Source organism: Argopecten irradians, chromosome 8, assembly GCF_041381155.1.
Source record: "Argopecten irradians isolate NY chromosome 8, Ai_NY, whole genome shotgun sequence".
NCBI classification, from domain to species: domain Eukaryota; kingdom Metazoa; phylum Mollusca; class Bivalvia; order Pectinida; family Pectinidae; genus Argopecten; species Argopecten irradians.
Window position 1 is genome coordinate 18,168,626 of NC_091141.1, and position 16,068 is coordinate 18,184,693.

Consider the following 16,068-nt stretch of genomic DNA (forward strand, 5'->3'; position numbering starts at 1 on the left):
TGCTTTGAATTTGATTTGTTTTGTTTGTTTTTAATAAAACCATGATGGTGAATGAAAATTGGTGTAAATTACACAAGAATGTCAAAGTAGGCCTACTTCCTGCACATATGTCTTGCACTAGAGGTTAACACAATCAGACACTTAATTATGAAAACATTACAACCCATATAATCAGTTAAGGATTAAATCTTGCTTTGGTCGCTATCATTGGATGGTGAACTGAGTTCCTCTTTTGAAACAAATTGAATGAACTGCTTTGCAGTTCATGTTAAATTTTAAAATCCTCTGACCTCTGTATATCAAGGTAAATTCCTGTGACCTCTCTATATCAAGGTAAATTCCTGTGACCTCTATATCAAGGTAAATTCCTATGACTTCTGTATATCAAGGTAAATTCCTCTGACTTCTGTGTATATATAAGGTAAAATCTTCTGACTTGTGTATATCAAGGTAAATTCCGCTGACTTGTGTATATCAAGGTAAATTCCTCTGACTTGTGTATATCAGGGTAAATTCCTCTGACTTCTGTATATCAAGGTAAATTCATCTGACTTCTGTATATCAAAGCAAATTCCTCTAACTTCTGTATATCATGATATACTATGATACTATTATCTATCCATTTTCCAGAATTAAGATTAAGGATAGCTGAGGTATGGCATCTATTCTAGACCAGTATGAGGAGGAATCGGCCAGAGCTGCGTCTGTTCGCACCACCATCCCTCCTGTACAAGAGCCGGTAAGTAAATTAATAAAAAAAAAAATTTGCTTACTATAGTATGACAATCTACAAGCAAATAACTTAAAGTATTAATTTTATGAAATAAAATTAGCCACAGATATAAATGTATGTATTGCCTTCTGTCAGGGATTAGAGAATCAATTATTCTAAATCAAAGTATTTTTGTCAAGGTTGTAGACAGTATGTGCTTTTAGTTTTAGTACTTTTTAATTTCGTTTTTACAGTGTGTTTTCGTTTTTATATTCAATCCGTGATATAAACCGTTTCTTCAATAGTCACCATATAGGCTATACATGTGTTAGGCTAGTACATGTAATTCTTGTTTACAATATAATGCTAACAATAACATTAGACGCGATTGATTTTATACTTTGTTTTATTTGTGGTAAATACATGATTATGAAGTTTACAGAACGGAGACGTCATGCATATATACAACCGCCACAGTTGGTCATGGTTAAAGAATCCGTCTAATTCCAACCATGAATAATTCAAAGTCTCAAAGTTTTTCTGTCGGTCCCTTGAACTTTGATACATCAAGGTTTGACTGTATATAAAACAAGACTATGTGTCAGCATGTAGACTTTGAATAATGCTTGGTTTTTCAAGATTGGATCTTGGTTCATTGAATAATACTTGGTTTTGTAGATTGGACCTGAATTCATTGAATAATGCTAAATTGTTTTTGTTGATTGGACCTTGGTTCTTTAAATATTTGCTTGATTTTGTTGATTGGACCTGGGTTCATTGAATAATGCTTGTTTTTATAGATTGGATCTGAATTCATTGAATAATGCTTGTTTTTGTAGATTGGACCTGGGTTCATTGATGCCAGGCTTGATACAGATGTGCCAATTTTCAGTAAAAAGAAGGTCAACTTCAAGTAAGTCATAGAAAACAATTTACTGTAATCCAAAAAGTTTTGTTTGAAAAATGATTTTTAAGGATATGCATAATGTTATTGATAAGTGTACTTTTACAACAGCCATTTTACATTAATTAGTCTAAGAGAGATTAAGCATGTATCTAACATCTACAATCAATATTATAGATTTAATGCTATAATAACTGATAAACATATAAAACACATCTTCTAATTGTCATCAGACCGCCGGACCCCATCACACACATGGCTGTATGTAACAACTTCCTGGTGATTTCTATGACCAGTAATATATTACTACGCCTGGACCTAGAACATCCTGAAACTCCAGATGGTGAGTTAGATCATCATACCAAAACAATACTGCTAAATGTAAACTGATAAATGATTTTTAAAAGTATTTTTACCATAGCAACTGAAGCTGCAAATTTAGAAAACACGCATTTCAGTTGAATCAGGGATGTAACGAATATTTGAAATATAACTATTTAATCACTAAATAACAGTTTTGAAAATTTTATAGGATTTTGGGGCAAAAAAAGGCCCAAACCATACATGGTTCGTTATTTAAGCCTTTTAATTATCATTAATGATAAAAAAGATAATAGGAATATTTAATTTATGTTTTCCTCATTTGTAATAGCTAGATAATTTATGTATCATGAATTACTCATTATAATTTGAATATTCATGACACCTTCTGTGTTATAAAAGCACTTATTTACATACTAGTTATTTTTTCACTAACTTGTAGAAGTGGAGCTACCAAGAGCTGTTGAAGACAAGGTTTACAGGATATTTTTAGACCCCACAGGCAGGCATCTTATTGTCAGTATGGAGTCTACAGAAAACTATTATCTTTCAAGAAATTCAAAGAAACCACGTCCAATTGGAAAACTCAAGGTATTTCAACTCCTTTGTATTTGTAGTTATGGGGTAAGTGTTTAATTTCATTTCAGAAGTTTTTCACATATTGAACAGCTTTGTTGTAAATGAAACAAGTATTTCTCTCACAAGATTATACTTTTTTGATCACCTGGTCTGAAGGAACTTATGCCATACCATGGCATTCGTCATCTCTTGTTCGTCTTTCCCTTTGTCAGTAATTTACAAGATTTAAGATTATGATTTGACTGTTTGCATCCCTATGTGTTGAGGATTCAAAATTGTACAAATGTTTGGGTTGACCCCTGTTAGCCCATGGGATGTTGCCAAAAGGGTTCAAATTAACTATATTCATATGAAAAGCTTTTCTGTGAATCTAAGCAATTGTAATAACTCATTGGTAACTGTCATTCTACGAGATGATTTGAAGTTATATAAATTGTTACTGTAACGTTTTGTGATATTCACAAGGTACAGGCAGTCTAGGCCTTTTGTTATACATAGTATTTATATCTGCAGATTTCTGAGTTCAGGTCTTCCTTAACGTGTTTTAGGGCCATCATGTTCATTCGGTAGGCTGGAACCTACAGAATGTCAACGATAACACAACAGGGGCAATTCTCTTGGGTACAAGTAAAGGTAAGATCTGGTAATTACTACCTGTGTATTCTCTTGGCTATAATTAAAGGTAAGATTTAGTAATTACTACCTGTGTATTCTCTTCGCTACAAGTAAAGGTAAGATCTGGTAATTACTTTCTGCAATTGGCAGTTTTACCAAGATAATTTGCTGTATCGACAACAAAACTGGGGTAATTCTTAAACACATTTTTGGTCCGTTGAATTTTCTTACACTTATGATAAAACAACTGCATATTACTATCTGTGTGCACTAAGCATCATTTTCTCATGGGATATTTAACTTCCTTATGTTTGGTGATTTTTAAAGCCTGTCCTTTCAAATGATAATTTTGCTGATAGATCTTAGTTTTTAGGTCACCTGACCTGAAGGGTCATGATTACCTATAGTCATTGTGGTTTGTCCGATGTCGTCTACCAGGCGTAAACTTTTCACATTTTGTTGTTATTTGTTGTTACTTTTGGCGTCGATCCAAAATCCAAGATGGCCGACACAGCCACCATCTTTAAAACACATTGTGAACCTCTTCTCAAGTTCCATTTGTGCGATTTGGCTGAAACTTGTCTGAATGATCCTGACATGGTCCCGACAAAGTGCTGTTAAAATTCTGGTTGATCCCTAATCAAAGATGGCTACCATTACACCATAAGTTATTAATTTTCTATAAGACTATCACAAAGGTAGTCAGATGACTTGGGTCTCATGTTGATTGTTTAGGTCGGTATTGGATTATTGTAGTCACAGAGTAGTCTCAATATCTGGAATTGATGTCTTTGTACAATGAAAATGTTTAGAATCAACCAATTATGAAAGGAAGAAGAAATTAAACATGAAATTTGAAAATTTTTTAAATACATGTACATGACATAATTGTATATTCCTGGTATTTTTTTCTGTTACAGGTTTAATATTTGAGACGGAATTAACAGATAATGAAAATAGTCGATTTTTCCAGGGTAGCCTTGACCAGTATCTTAAACAGGTAAGATATCTTAAGGAGTACAATTAACTGTATACTGACAGTGTAATGGCTAGTCAAGGCTTGACCAGTGCCTTAAACAGGTAAGATATCTTAAGGTGTACAATTAACTGTATACTGACAGTGTAATGGCTAGTCAAGGCTTGACCAGTATCTTAAACAGGTAAGATATCTTAAGGAGTACAATTAACTGTATACTGACAGTGTAATGGCTAGTCAAGGCTTGACCAGTATCTTAAACAGGTAAGATATCTTAAGGTGTACAATTAACTGTATACTGACAGTGTAATGGCTAGTCAAGGCTTGACCAGTATCTTAAACAGGTAAGATATCTTAAGGAGTACAATTAACTGTATACTGACAGTGTAATGGCTAGTCAAGGCTTGGACCAGTATCTTAAACAGGTAAGATATCTTAAGGTGTACAATTTACTGTAAACTGATAGTGTATAATTAGTTATGGCTAGTCAAGACTAGACCGGTGCCTGAAATAGGTCGTAATGTATTATTCAGAAGCATACAGATTAATTGCTGTATGTGTGTCAATGGTAGCTTGCCTTAATGTTCTTATTAAAGTATGTCATTAACATAATATGATTATGATTTTATATTTAAAGTAAATAGCATTGTCATTTGACTAATTAAATATGCAGTTAGTATGTTACTGCTGATTGAAAAATATTTTGTGGTATTAATAGTGGACTGTGGATATTTGGAACACTTCCCCAGTCCAAACCTCTGGATTGTGACTTTTCCATATTGCTGGATTATGTTTTCTCAAATCTGTTCTCTGATATTTCTGTCTAGATTGAGAGTTTTTTGGACTATAGGCATCCAAATTATCACAGATCCACTAGGAGTGTCATGGTTAACCGAAAATACGGTGATCCAAAATATGCAACCGTACAGTTCGATTCGCTAATTCTTTGTTCGGCTCGGTTCATTAAAAAATCAAATGTCCTATATAACCTATAATTTATGTGTATAAACTGTATTGCTGATTATTCTGTTGAAAATACAATGAAATTGTTTGACAGAGTCCCGGAAAATACACCTGTTAACCGATAAAAGAGGAACATGTTTGCAAGTTAGCAGTCATTCAGAAGATCGTTGTTATGCTTTCTGCAGATATTTCTTGCGCATACATCATATTCAAATGATATATTAAACTTATTGTTTGATATGTGATAATTTTTTGTGATTTTATTATTATTTTCTCAATAAGTATCTCGCAGAAAATTGATAGCAAATCAGTTCGCCATTGTGTTGCGATTGTAAACAACCACTCGTTACTCAGCAAATGTTTTAAACCATTTTATGAATGAACATGCATCTGGTACATAATAATCATCTTTGGTGGTGAAATTCTCTGTATTGTTTTTATCCCACGATACAAAAGGTAGTGGTGTAATTCTCTGTCTTGTGTTCCTCTCAGTCATACAAAAGGAAGTGTTGTAATTCTCTGTCTTGTGTTCCTCCCATGACACTAAAGGAAGTGGTGTAATTCTCTGTTTTGTGTTCCTCTCAGTCATAAAAAAGGAAGTGTTGTAATTCTCTGTCTTGTGTTCCTCCCATGACACTAAAGGAAGTGGTGTAATTCTCTGTCTTGTATTCCTCTCAGTCATACAAAAGGAAGTGTTGTAATTCTCTGTCTTGTGTTCCTCCCATGACACTAAAGGAAGTGGTGTAATTCTCTGTTTTGTGTTTTCTCAATCACACCAAAGGAAGTGGTGTAATTCTGTGTCTTGTGTTTTCTCAATCATACCAAAGGAAGTTGTGTAATTCTTTGTCTTGTGTCCTCCCAATCGTACCAAAGGAAGTGGTGTAATTCTCTGTCTTGTGTTCCTCTCAGTCATACAAAAGGAAGTGGTGTAATTCTCTGTCTTGTGTTCCTCCCATGACACTAAAGGAAGTGGTGTAATTCTCTGTCTGGTGTCCTCCCAATCATACCAAAGGAAGTGGTGTAATTCTCTGTCTTGTGTTCTCCCAATCATACCAAAGGAAGTGGTGTAATTCTCTGTCTGGTGTCCTCCCAATCATACCAAAGGAAGTGGTGTAATTCTCTGTCTTGTGTTCTCCCAATCATACCAAAGGAAGTGGTGTAATTCTCTGTCTGGTGTCCTCCCAATCATACCAAAGGAAGTGGTGTAATTCTCTGTCTTGTGTTCCTCTCAATCATACTAAAGGAAGTGGTCTAATTCTCTGTCTTGTGTTTTCTCAATCACACCAAAGGAAGTGGTGTAATTCTCTGTCTTATGTTCCTCTCAATCACACCAAAGGAAGTGGTGTAATTCTCTGTTTTGTGTCCTCCCAATCTTACCAAAGGAAGTGGTCTAATTCTCTGTCTAGTGTGCCTCCCACCTTACCAAAGGAAGTTGTGTAATTCTGTGTCTTGTCTACCTCCCACTCATACCAAAGGAAGTGTTGTAATTCTCTGTTTTATCTTCCTCCCAATTGTACCAAAGGAAGTTGTGTAATTCTCTGTCTTGTGTCCTCCCAATCTTACCAAAGGAAGTGATGTAATTATCTGTCTTGTTTTCCTCCCAATCATACCAAAGGAAGTGGTGTAATTCTCTGTCTTGTGTTCCTCTCAATCACACCAAAGGAAGTGGTGTAATTCTCTGTCTTGTGTTCCTCTCAATCACACCAAAGGAAGTGGTGTAATTCTCTGTCTGGTGTCCTCCCAATCATACTAAAGGAAGTGGTGTAATTATCTGTCTTGTGTTCCTCCCAATCGTACCAAAGGAAGTGGTGTAATTCTCTGTCTTGTGTTCCTCTCAGTCATACAAAAGGAAGTGGTGTAATTCTCTGTCTTGTGTTCCTCCCATGAAAAGAGGTGTATTCTCTGTCTGGTGTCCTCCCAATGACACCAAAGGAAGTGGTGTAATTCTCTGTCTGGTCTTCCTCCCAATCATACCAAAGGAAGTGGTGTTCCTAATTATCTGTCTTGTCTTCCTCCCAATCATACTAAAGGAAGTGGTCTAATTCTCTGTCTTGTGTTTTCTCAATCACACCAAAGGAAGTGGTGTAATTCTCTGTCTGGTGTCCTCCCAATCATACCAAAGGAAGTGGTGTAATTCTCTGTCTGGTGTCCTCCCAATCATACCAAAGGAAGTGGTGTAATTCTCTGTCTGGTGTCCTCCCAATCATACCAAAGGAAGTGGTGTAATTCTCTGTCTTATGTTCCTCTCAATCACACCAAAGGAAGTGGTGTAATTCTCTGTTTTGTGTCCTCCCAATCTTACCAAAGGAAGTGGTCTAATTCTCTGTCTAGTGTGCCTCCCACCTTACCGAAGGAAGTTGTGTAATTCTGTGTCTTGTCAACCTCCCACTCATACCAAAGGAAGTGTTGTAATTCTCTGTCTTATCTTCCTCCCAATTGTACCAAAGGAAGTGGTGTAATTCTCTGTCTTGTGTTCCTCTCAATCACACCAAAGGAAGTTGTGTAATTCTCTGTCTTGTGTTCCTCTCAATCACACCAAAGGAAGTGTTGTAATTCTCTGTCTTGTCTTCCTCCCAATCATACTAAAGTAAGTGGTGTAATTCTGTGTCTTATCTTCCTCCCAATCACACCAAAGGAAGTGGTGTAATTCTGTGTCTTATCTTCCTCCCAATCACACCAAAGGAAGTGGTGTAATTCTCTGTCTTGTGTTCCTCCCAATCACACCAAAGGAAGTTGTGTAATTCTGTGTCTTGTCTTCCTCCCAATCATACCAAAGGAAGTGGTGTAATTCTGTGTCTTGTCTTCCTCCCAATCACACCAAAGGAAGTGGTGTAATTCTCTGTCTTGTGTTCCTCTCAATCACACCAAAGGAAGTGGTGTAATTCTCTGTCTGGTGTCCTCCCAATCATACTAAAGGAAGTGGTGTAATTATCTGTCTTGTGTTCCTCTCAATCATACCAAAGGAAGTTGTGTAATTCTGTGTCTTGTCTTCCTCCCAATCGTACCAAAGGAAGTGGTGTAATTATCTGTCTTGTCTTCCTCCCAATTGTACCAAAGGAAGTTGTGTAATTCTGTGTCTTGTCTTCCTCCCAATCGTACCAAAGGAAGTGGTGTAATCCTGTGTCTTGTGTCCTCCCAATCTTACCAAAGGAAGTGGTGTAATTCTCTGTCTTGTGTTCCTCTCAATCACACCAAAGGAAGTGGTGTAATTCTGTGTCTTGTCTTCTTCCCAATCGTACCAAAGGAAGTGGTGTAATTCTCTGTATTGTGTTCCTCTCAATCATACCAAAGGAACAGGTGTAATTCTCTGTATTGTGTTCCTCTCAATCATACCAAAGGAACAGGTGTAATTCTCTGTCTTGTGGTCCTCTCAATCATACCAAAGGAACAGGTGTAATTCTCTGTCTTGTGTTCCTCCCAATTGCAGCTGAAAATTCTCGGTCGACCAGAGGAGGTATATATTTTAAACATTGAGTGACCTTTATTGGACACTTTAGTTTTTGTGTTGTTTCGTTTTTTGTAAAAATAATCAAGCTTTAAATTGTGAGAATCCCTCCTTAGACCAATGTATGTTGATGTAGTATTATTTATGTTGCTTTGGTATTACATTCTTGTGATTTGGCCTGAGTGTAAATATATTACACAAGTAGACAGCTGGTCAGTGCATGCTAAGTAAACAGGACAATCCAAAACCGTGCAGGATACTGCAGAGATGAATAAAGCAAAACACTATCTTGTGTTTCAGTTTTTACCAATTAGAAGCATGGATTTGTGTTGCTTCCGTTTTGTTTTCGCGGTATATTGTAGTAGGAACTAACAGCTTAATCATACAAACTTAAGTGTCTGAGATGAATGATATATTATCAAAAATTATTGACAATGTTTTAGGTGAATACAAAGATTGATTAACTAAATGGAATATTTTGTTTGGTCTCAAAAGGGTTATTTTCTCTGGTTACCAATTCCTTGTATTTACCTGAAAACAGGTTAGTAGTTGTATGTAATGTTCTTGATATTGATCTGCCGGAATGTGTATTGTAACAGTTATGTTTGCCTGTTGACAAAAAGTGCATACAAGATAGTGCATACCCTTAAAGTCGTGTAACATATTCAAACAGTAATAGTCAAAATGCAATTTACATTTGTTATGTATATTTTAAGGCAAATGACTTAAATCTAATAGAAAATTGAGTTATTCAGTCACCCATTGATAATCAAGGTTTTTGTTGTTTAAGAGATGAGGTGTTTAATTTGAGTTAATCTCCTCTTTTTTCTTTCTATTTGCCTAGTCTTCTGTACAAATTTTTGGTCATCTGTCCCAAAGCGTTAGGATGACATGTAGCAATCGTGCTACATCTGTTGTTGTGCGCTGTCCGTAATTTTTTTACTTCTCATGTTCCATCAGTTGAAACTTGCCTGAAATGATCCTAATATAGTCCCAAAAAAGTGTTGTTATTTTTTTAAGTCAATCCAAAATCTACAATCATTATCTAAGATGGCCACTACGGTCGTCAGCATAGATTTTCTTTTTCATAAGTTTTACATATACAGTACCTATGAAATGTATATAAGCTGAAACTTTTCTTGAATTGATCCAGATATGGTTCTGAAATTTTCTTGAAGTGATCCTGATATGTTCACAACTAACTTGTTTTTTTCCAATCAATCCTAATTCCAAGATGGTCACCACAACCACCATCATGAAAAAAACATTTCATAAATTTCTACTTCAGCAAAAGTGTTGAAAACATTTTTGAATGTAAAGGAAGGGAAGCTAGCCTATAAGTAGAGTATAAGGACTTATACAGGAAACATCTACTGACTTTATTTGTTGACATTTAACACATGGTAATATCCACACAGTTAATCTGATACCACCATTGTTTACAGTTGTTTAATTTGGGGAAGTCCAAGGCCGTGGCTATTACTGGCCTGGAGTTTGACCGCATGCCATCAGATGCCATGACAGACTACAAATACTTTATCATGGTCACCACACCAGGGTAGGTAACACAGCTATTCTCCATGTTGAATACACCACTGTACAATATCTTGTAGTTATACGCATTAATTTGTACTTATAGTTCTTATCTTAATTAAGAGATGCTTTAAAGTAAGGTGCTTGTTTCATCTGATTGAATGTAAGTTACTAACAGTATTGTCATGTTTATATGTTGGTACAGACGTCTCTACCAGTTCATAGGAAGTGTATCCAAATCATCAGAACCCCCTATGTTCCAGAGTTTGTTCCAGCAGTACGAAAACAAAACAGGTATGTGCAGTATAACGAAAATAAAACAGGTATGTACAGTATTACGATAACAAAACAGGTATATACAGTATAACGAAAACAAACAGGTATATACAGTATCACAAAAACAAAACAGGTATATAACGAAAACAAAACAGGTATATACAGTATCACGAAAACAAAACAGGTATATAACGAAAACAAAACAGGTATGTACAGTATAACGAAAATAAAACAGGTATGTACAGTATTACGATAACAAAACAGGTATATACAGTATAACGAAAACAAAACAGGTATATACAGTATAACGAAAACAAAACAGGTATATAACGAAAACAAAACAGGTATATACAGTATAACGAAAACAAACAGGTATATAACGAAAACAAAACAGGTATATAACAACAAAAAAACACCCAGGTATATTCAAAATAACGAAAATAAAACAGGTATGAACAGTATAACGAAAATAAAACAGGTATGTACAGTATTACGATAACAAAACAGGTATATACAGTATAACGAAAACAAACAGGTATATACAATATAACGAAAACAAAACAGGTATATACAGTATAACGAAAACAAAACAGGTATATACAGTATAACGAAAACAAAACAGGTATATACAGTATAACGAAAACAAAACAGGTATATACAGTATAACGAAAACAAACAGGTATATACAGTATAACGAAAACAAACAGGTATATACAGTATAACGAAAACAAAACAGATATACACAGTATAATGAAAACAAAACCGGTATATACAGTATATCGAAAACAAAACAGGTATATAACGAAAACAAAACAGGTATATACAGTATAACGAAAACAAACAGGTATATAACGAAAACAAAACAGGTATATACAGTATAACGAAAACAAAACAGGTATATAACGAAAACAAAACAGGTATATACAGTATAACAAAAACAAAACAGATATACACAGTATAATGAAAACAAAACAGGTATATACAGTATAACAAAAACAAAACAGGTATATAATGAAATCAAAACAGGTATATAATGAAATCAAAACAGGTATATACAGTATAATAAAAGCTAAACAAGTATGTAAGTATAATAAAAAAAACTAAACAGGTGTGTACAGTATAATGGAAACTAATTAAGTATGTACAGTATAATCAAAACAAGTATGTACAGTATAATCAAAACAAAATAGGACTTTAAGGTATTTTGTTCTATAAATTATAAAATATTGGCTATTTTGTGTTTTTAGTGTGTCAGGATGACCTATAGTCGTCATGTTTCGTCCGTCGCCGTGCGCCGTGTGTTGAGCACCGTCCGCCGTGCGTTAACTTTTCACATTTTGAACTTCTTCTCAAGTTCTACCAGTGCAATTTAACTGAAACTTACATGAAATGATCCTGACATGGTCCCGACAAAGTGTTCTTATTTTTCGGGTCGATCTGAAATCCGAGATGGCTGCCATCTTGAAATCACATTTTGAACTTCTTCTCAAGTTCTACCAGTGAGATTTGGCTGAAACTTGCATGAAATCATCCTGACATTGTCCAGACAAAGTGTTGTTATTTTTTGGGTTGATCCGAAATCCAAGATGGCTGCCACAGCTGCCATCTTTAAAGCACATTTTGAACTTCTTCTCAAGTTCTATCAGTGCGATTTGGCTGAAACTTGCACAAAATGATTCTGACATGGACCCGACAAAGTGTTGTTATTTTTCGGGTCAATCCGAAATCCAAGATGGCCACCACAGCCGCCATCTTGAAAGCACATTTTGAACTTCTCAAGTTCTGCTGGTGCAATTTGGCTGAAGAAGATTTCAACCAAATTTGGTGTATTGCTTTATATCAATGATATCTTACATGGGTTCAATACTGCATGGTCAAAATCTGTCAATATTTGCATTTGATAACTTCACCTGATTATTAACAATGTCTTCAATTTATGTAAATAACTATTTTTTGTGATACAGGCGACACATCCAATTCTGTGGAATTCTTGTATAAATTATAAAATATCAACTTTTAATCAGTGTTGTTTTATAAAACAATAATAAAGAAGTGGTTTATATATGATGGGTATGGGGTAAAATAAGAATATGATTGTTATGATAACAGAACAGTTCCTGGAGCTGCCAGGTGACTTTGGAAACAGTGAACTCAAACTTTATCTGCCGAGATTTCGAACTGCACCTCGGAACTTCGCCTGGATGACCGGTAGGTACACAAGGGAATAGTAATGTTTGGCTAATTTATTTGTACATATTACTAGGGAAAAGTAATGTTTGGCTAATTTATTTGTACACATTACTAGGAAATAGTGGTTTTTGGGTGTTTTCAAATATGCTTGAAACTTTGATAATTAATGAGTTCAGCCTGAAATATTAAGCTATTGATGTATTTGTGTTATAATCAGGACCAGGGGTGTATTACGGAGACATAGAACTAACGGGGGCGGCTGGTCCCTCAACTGTCACCACTAACACCAAGCTCATGAGTTACCCCCGAGACCCTGACGAGAGGAGTACCAACCCACAGGCCATGGCACTGACAGAATTCCATGTCCTTCTACTCTTTCCTGATCGGTAAGTTTTGGTGGACATAATTGGTACCTTTCCTGATCGGTAAGTTTTGGTGGACATAACTGGTACCCTTTCCTGATCGGTAAGTTTTGGTGGACATAATTGGTACCTTTCCTGATCGGTAAGTTTTGGTGGACATAACTTGTACCCTTTCCTGATCGGTAAGTTTTGGTGGACATAACTGGTACCTTTCCTGATCGGTAAGTTTTGGTGGACATAACTGGTACCCTTTTTAGCCCACCTTCATCAGATGGTGGGCTATTCAAATCACTTTTCGTCCGTGGTCTGTCATCCGTCCTTCCGTTCGTTAACAACTCTTATTATCGCTATTTCTCAAAAAGTACAGAAGGGATCTTTCTCAAATTTCATATGAAGGTTCCCCTAGGGCTCTCATTGTGCATTTTGCATTTTGGGACCAATCGGTCAACAAGATGGCCGACAGGCCGCCACCATGGATTTTGATAGTTAAAGTTTGTTGCTGCTATTTCTCAGAAAATGCTGAAGGGATTCTTTTCAAATTTCATATATAGGTTCCCTTAGGGCCCTAGTTGTGCATATTTTGCATTTTGGGGCCGATCGATCAACAAGATGGCTGACAGGCCGCAATCTTGGATTTTGACAATTGAAGATTGTTACCACTATTTCTCAAAAATTACTTAAGGGTGCTGTTTTAAAGTGCATGTGCAGGTTCCCCTAGGGGTCTTATTGTGCATATCTCATTTTCAGATTGAATGGTGAACAAGATGGTCGACAGGCCACCATCTTAGATTTTGATAGTTGAAGCTTGTTACCACTATTTCTCAGAAAATACTGAAGGGATCTGTCTCAAATTTCATGTACAGGGTCCCCTATGTCCCTAGTTATATGCTTATTGCATTTTGGGACTGATGAGTGAACAAGATGGCTGACTGGACAACATCTTGGATTTTGACAATTGAAGTTTGTTACTGTATTTCTCAAAAAGTACTGGAGGGATCTATCTCAAATTTCATGTTCATTGTGCCCTATAGATCCCTGGTTATGCATATTGCATTTTGGGACCGATCGATGCATCTTGTCTCAAATTTTATATCTATTACTAAGTTCCCTTAGGACCTTTGTTGTGCATAGTGCATTTTCGGACTGATTGGTCAGAAGATGGCCGACAAGTCGCCATCTTGGATTTTGATAATTGAAGTTTGTTACCGTTGTATATCTCAGAAAACTCTCAAAGAGTCTTTCTCAATTTTCATATGTAGTAATATGTAGTGGAAGTTTGAAAAGCAAAGAAAAGATCCCTCTTTTGATTGTCAAACATAGATCATTCTTTAGTGGGTGCCAAGATCCCTCTGGGATCTCTTGTTAAAATTGAATGCTTTTCTCTGAGTTAATTACATTTGTATGAAATATAAAAAAGTGTTATTATAGATTTTAACCAGTCAAAACATGATACATTAATATACCTCACAGACAAATCACAATCGCTAAGAGACGTCACATGTGAGGGCGACAAAACATTGTGTATCCCTCTGAACGTCATGTTCAAAAATCATATTTCCCCCATATGGAGCCCCTCGTACATATAGCAAGAGTTGTCGTTCATGTAACAGAACTCTCAGAGGTATTCTGATAACAAACAAAATGGATGGCAGATGACGCTTCTGTCTGCCTAATTAATTTGATCGAGGAAATTAGAAATATTTTGATGATAAAAGACACATATAACACAATTACACTCGATGTAATGTTTATATTATATGATGTACATGCTAAAGGTAGTGAATTCGGGCTGAAAGATACGGTAGGTCTAACTTTTGATTTAACAAACAACTTAAATTCTAGCCATTACGTTATACTTGTATTCTGGCCGGAGAAAAACTTAATTTTTTTCTGTATGATAAACAATTTATTGCCCTGACAGTAGGGAGACATGACGTTTAGTAACCCACAGCAAGTCATATTTCCCTGAGGCTACGTACGCCTTGAGAAATATGACATGCCTTGGGTAAACAAAGCGTCATGTCTCCCTTCCGCCAGAGCAATAAATGTATAATAGGACCCTGCCTTCCAGCCAGTTAAAATCTGCGATACAATATGACCTTTCTTTCCTGCCCATTCATATTTAAAAAAAAATGATGTTAATCAAACACTTATGCCGTTTCAGCCTATCCAAATAAAAAATCTGATTTTCTCTGTTTGCCAGGATCAAAGTTGTGTGTGTACTAAATGAGCAGCCAATCTTTGATGATATATACGCTGATGTAAGTAGCTTTTTCACCATATTTAAAATGTTTTATTTTTTCTTTACACACATGTGTTTTTCTCAAGCCTTCCTCCATCTTTTGCTAGATATTGTTTTATCAACTACTAAAAATCTGAATAGCAGACATTGAGAGTAAGAAATTGAAGAATGCTTATATGCTAATAAGAGAACTTACCGGATAAGAGAAAGTAAAAATATGTATTTGATTTGTTTAGTAAAACTTTTTCTACATATGAGGATTTTCTCACTTACATAATATGTTAATATTGTTTGTAGAGATTGGGTCGTTTACTGGGATTGTGTAAAGACCCAATTAAAGGCAGCTTATGGACTTTCACATCCCAAAGTGTGTTCAAGTACAAGATTACCCGAGAAGCACGGTAATATGTATTGTAGTTTAAAATGTTTTCACAGCCCTTTAGATTTTAGATTACCCAGGAAGCAAGCACAGTATTAATCTAGTGTCAATGTTTACTGACTTATATACATTTGAAGATCACTTTATCATGCTAACATTATGTCATCAAAACCAAAAACTCTTGTGTGTGTTTTGCATGAATACTGTAAAAAAAAAGGACTATGTATGGTTTGGGCCCTTTTTCCCAAATCAGTTGAATTTTCAAAACTGTTATTTCATAGTTAGACATATTTAGTAAATCTCTAATTTAATGGTATGATAGTATTTTTGCAGCTTCAGTTGCCTTGGTAACCTCTCGAAATATGCATCAATTATGAAAATATGGAAATTTTAACAATTTTGGCCATGTTTTGCAAAGTTTTTGTTTTAGAAACCATAGATCTAGAGTACAACCTTAAACAAACATTATATTTCTCTTAAAGTTGTGTTGGAAGTGCATACATATTCTCAGTAAATATTAAGTTCGTTAAAGGATGCGCTCTATAGTTTCATAGACACCAACTTTGCAAAA

General features: G+C 35.4%; 1 protein-coding gene across 2 annotated transcripts in view; it reads left to right on the forward strand.

Annotated features, from left to right (window-relative positions):
- The window catches only part of LOC138329563 (vacuolar protein sorting-associated protein 18 homolog), a 36,773-nt gene that overhangs the window by 3,343 nt on the left and 17,362 nt on the right, over positions 1-16,068 (forward strand). Inside the window, exons 2-14 of one of the 2 annotated variants that reach the window (XM_069276639.1) lie at positions 631-739; positions 1,552-1,625; positions 1,850-1,959; positions 2,380-2,528; positions 3,065-3,149; positions 4,052-4,131; positions 8,498-8,524; positions 9,961-10,073; positions 10,254-10,342; positions 12,434-12,532; positions 12,732-12,900; positions 15,080-15,137; positions 15,416-15,519. In XM_069276639.1, coding sequence (XP_069132740.1) covers positions 656-739; positions 1,552-1,625; positions 1,850-1,959; positions 2,380-2,528; positions 3,065-3,149; positions 4,052-4,131; positions 8,498-8,524; positions 9,961-10,073; positions 10,254-10,342; positions 12,434-12,532; positions 12,732-12,900; positions 15,080-15,137; positions 15,416-15,519 — 1,241 coding nt within the window. In that variant the 5' untranslated portion in view covers positions 631-655. The remainder of the gene's footprint in view (positions 1-630; positions 740-1,551; positions 1,626-1,849; positions 1,960-2,379; positions 2,529-3,064; positions 3,150-4,051; positions 4,132-8,497; positions 8,525-9,960; positions 10,074-10,253; positions 10,343-12,433; positions 12,533-12,731; positions 12,901-15,079; positions 15,138-15,415; positions 15,520-16,068) is intronic. The other variant, XM_069276640.1, reaches the window with a different exon arrangement.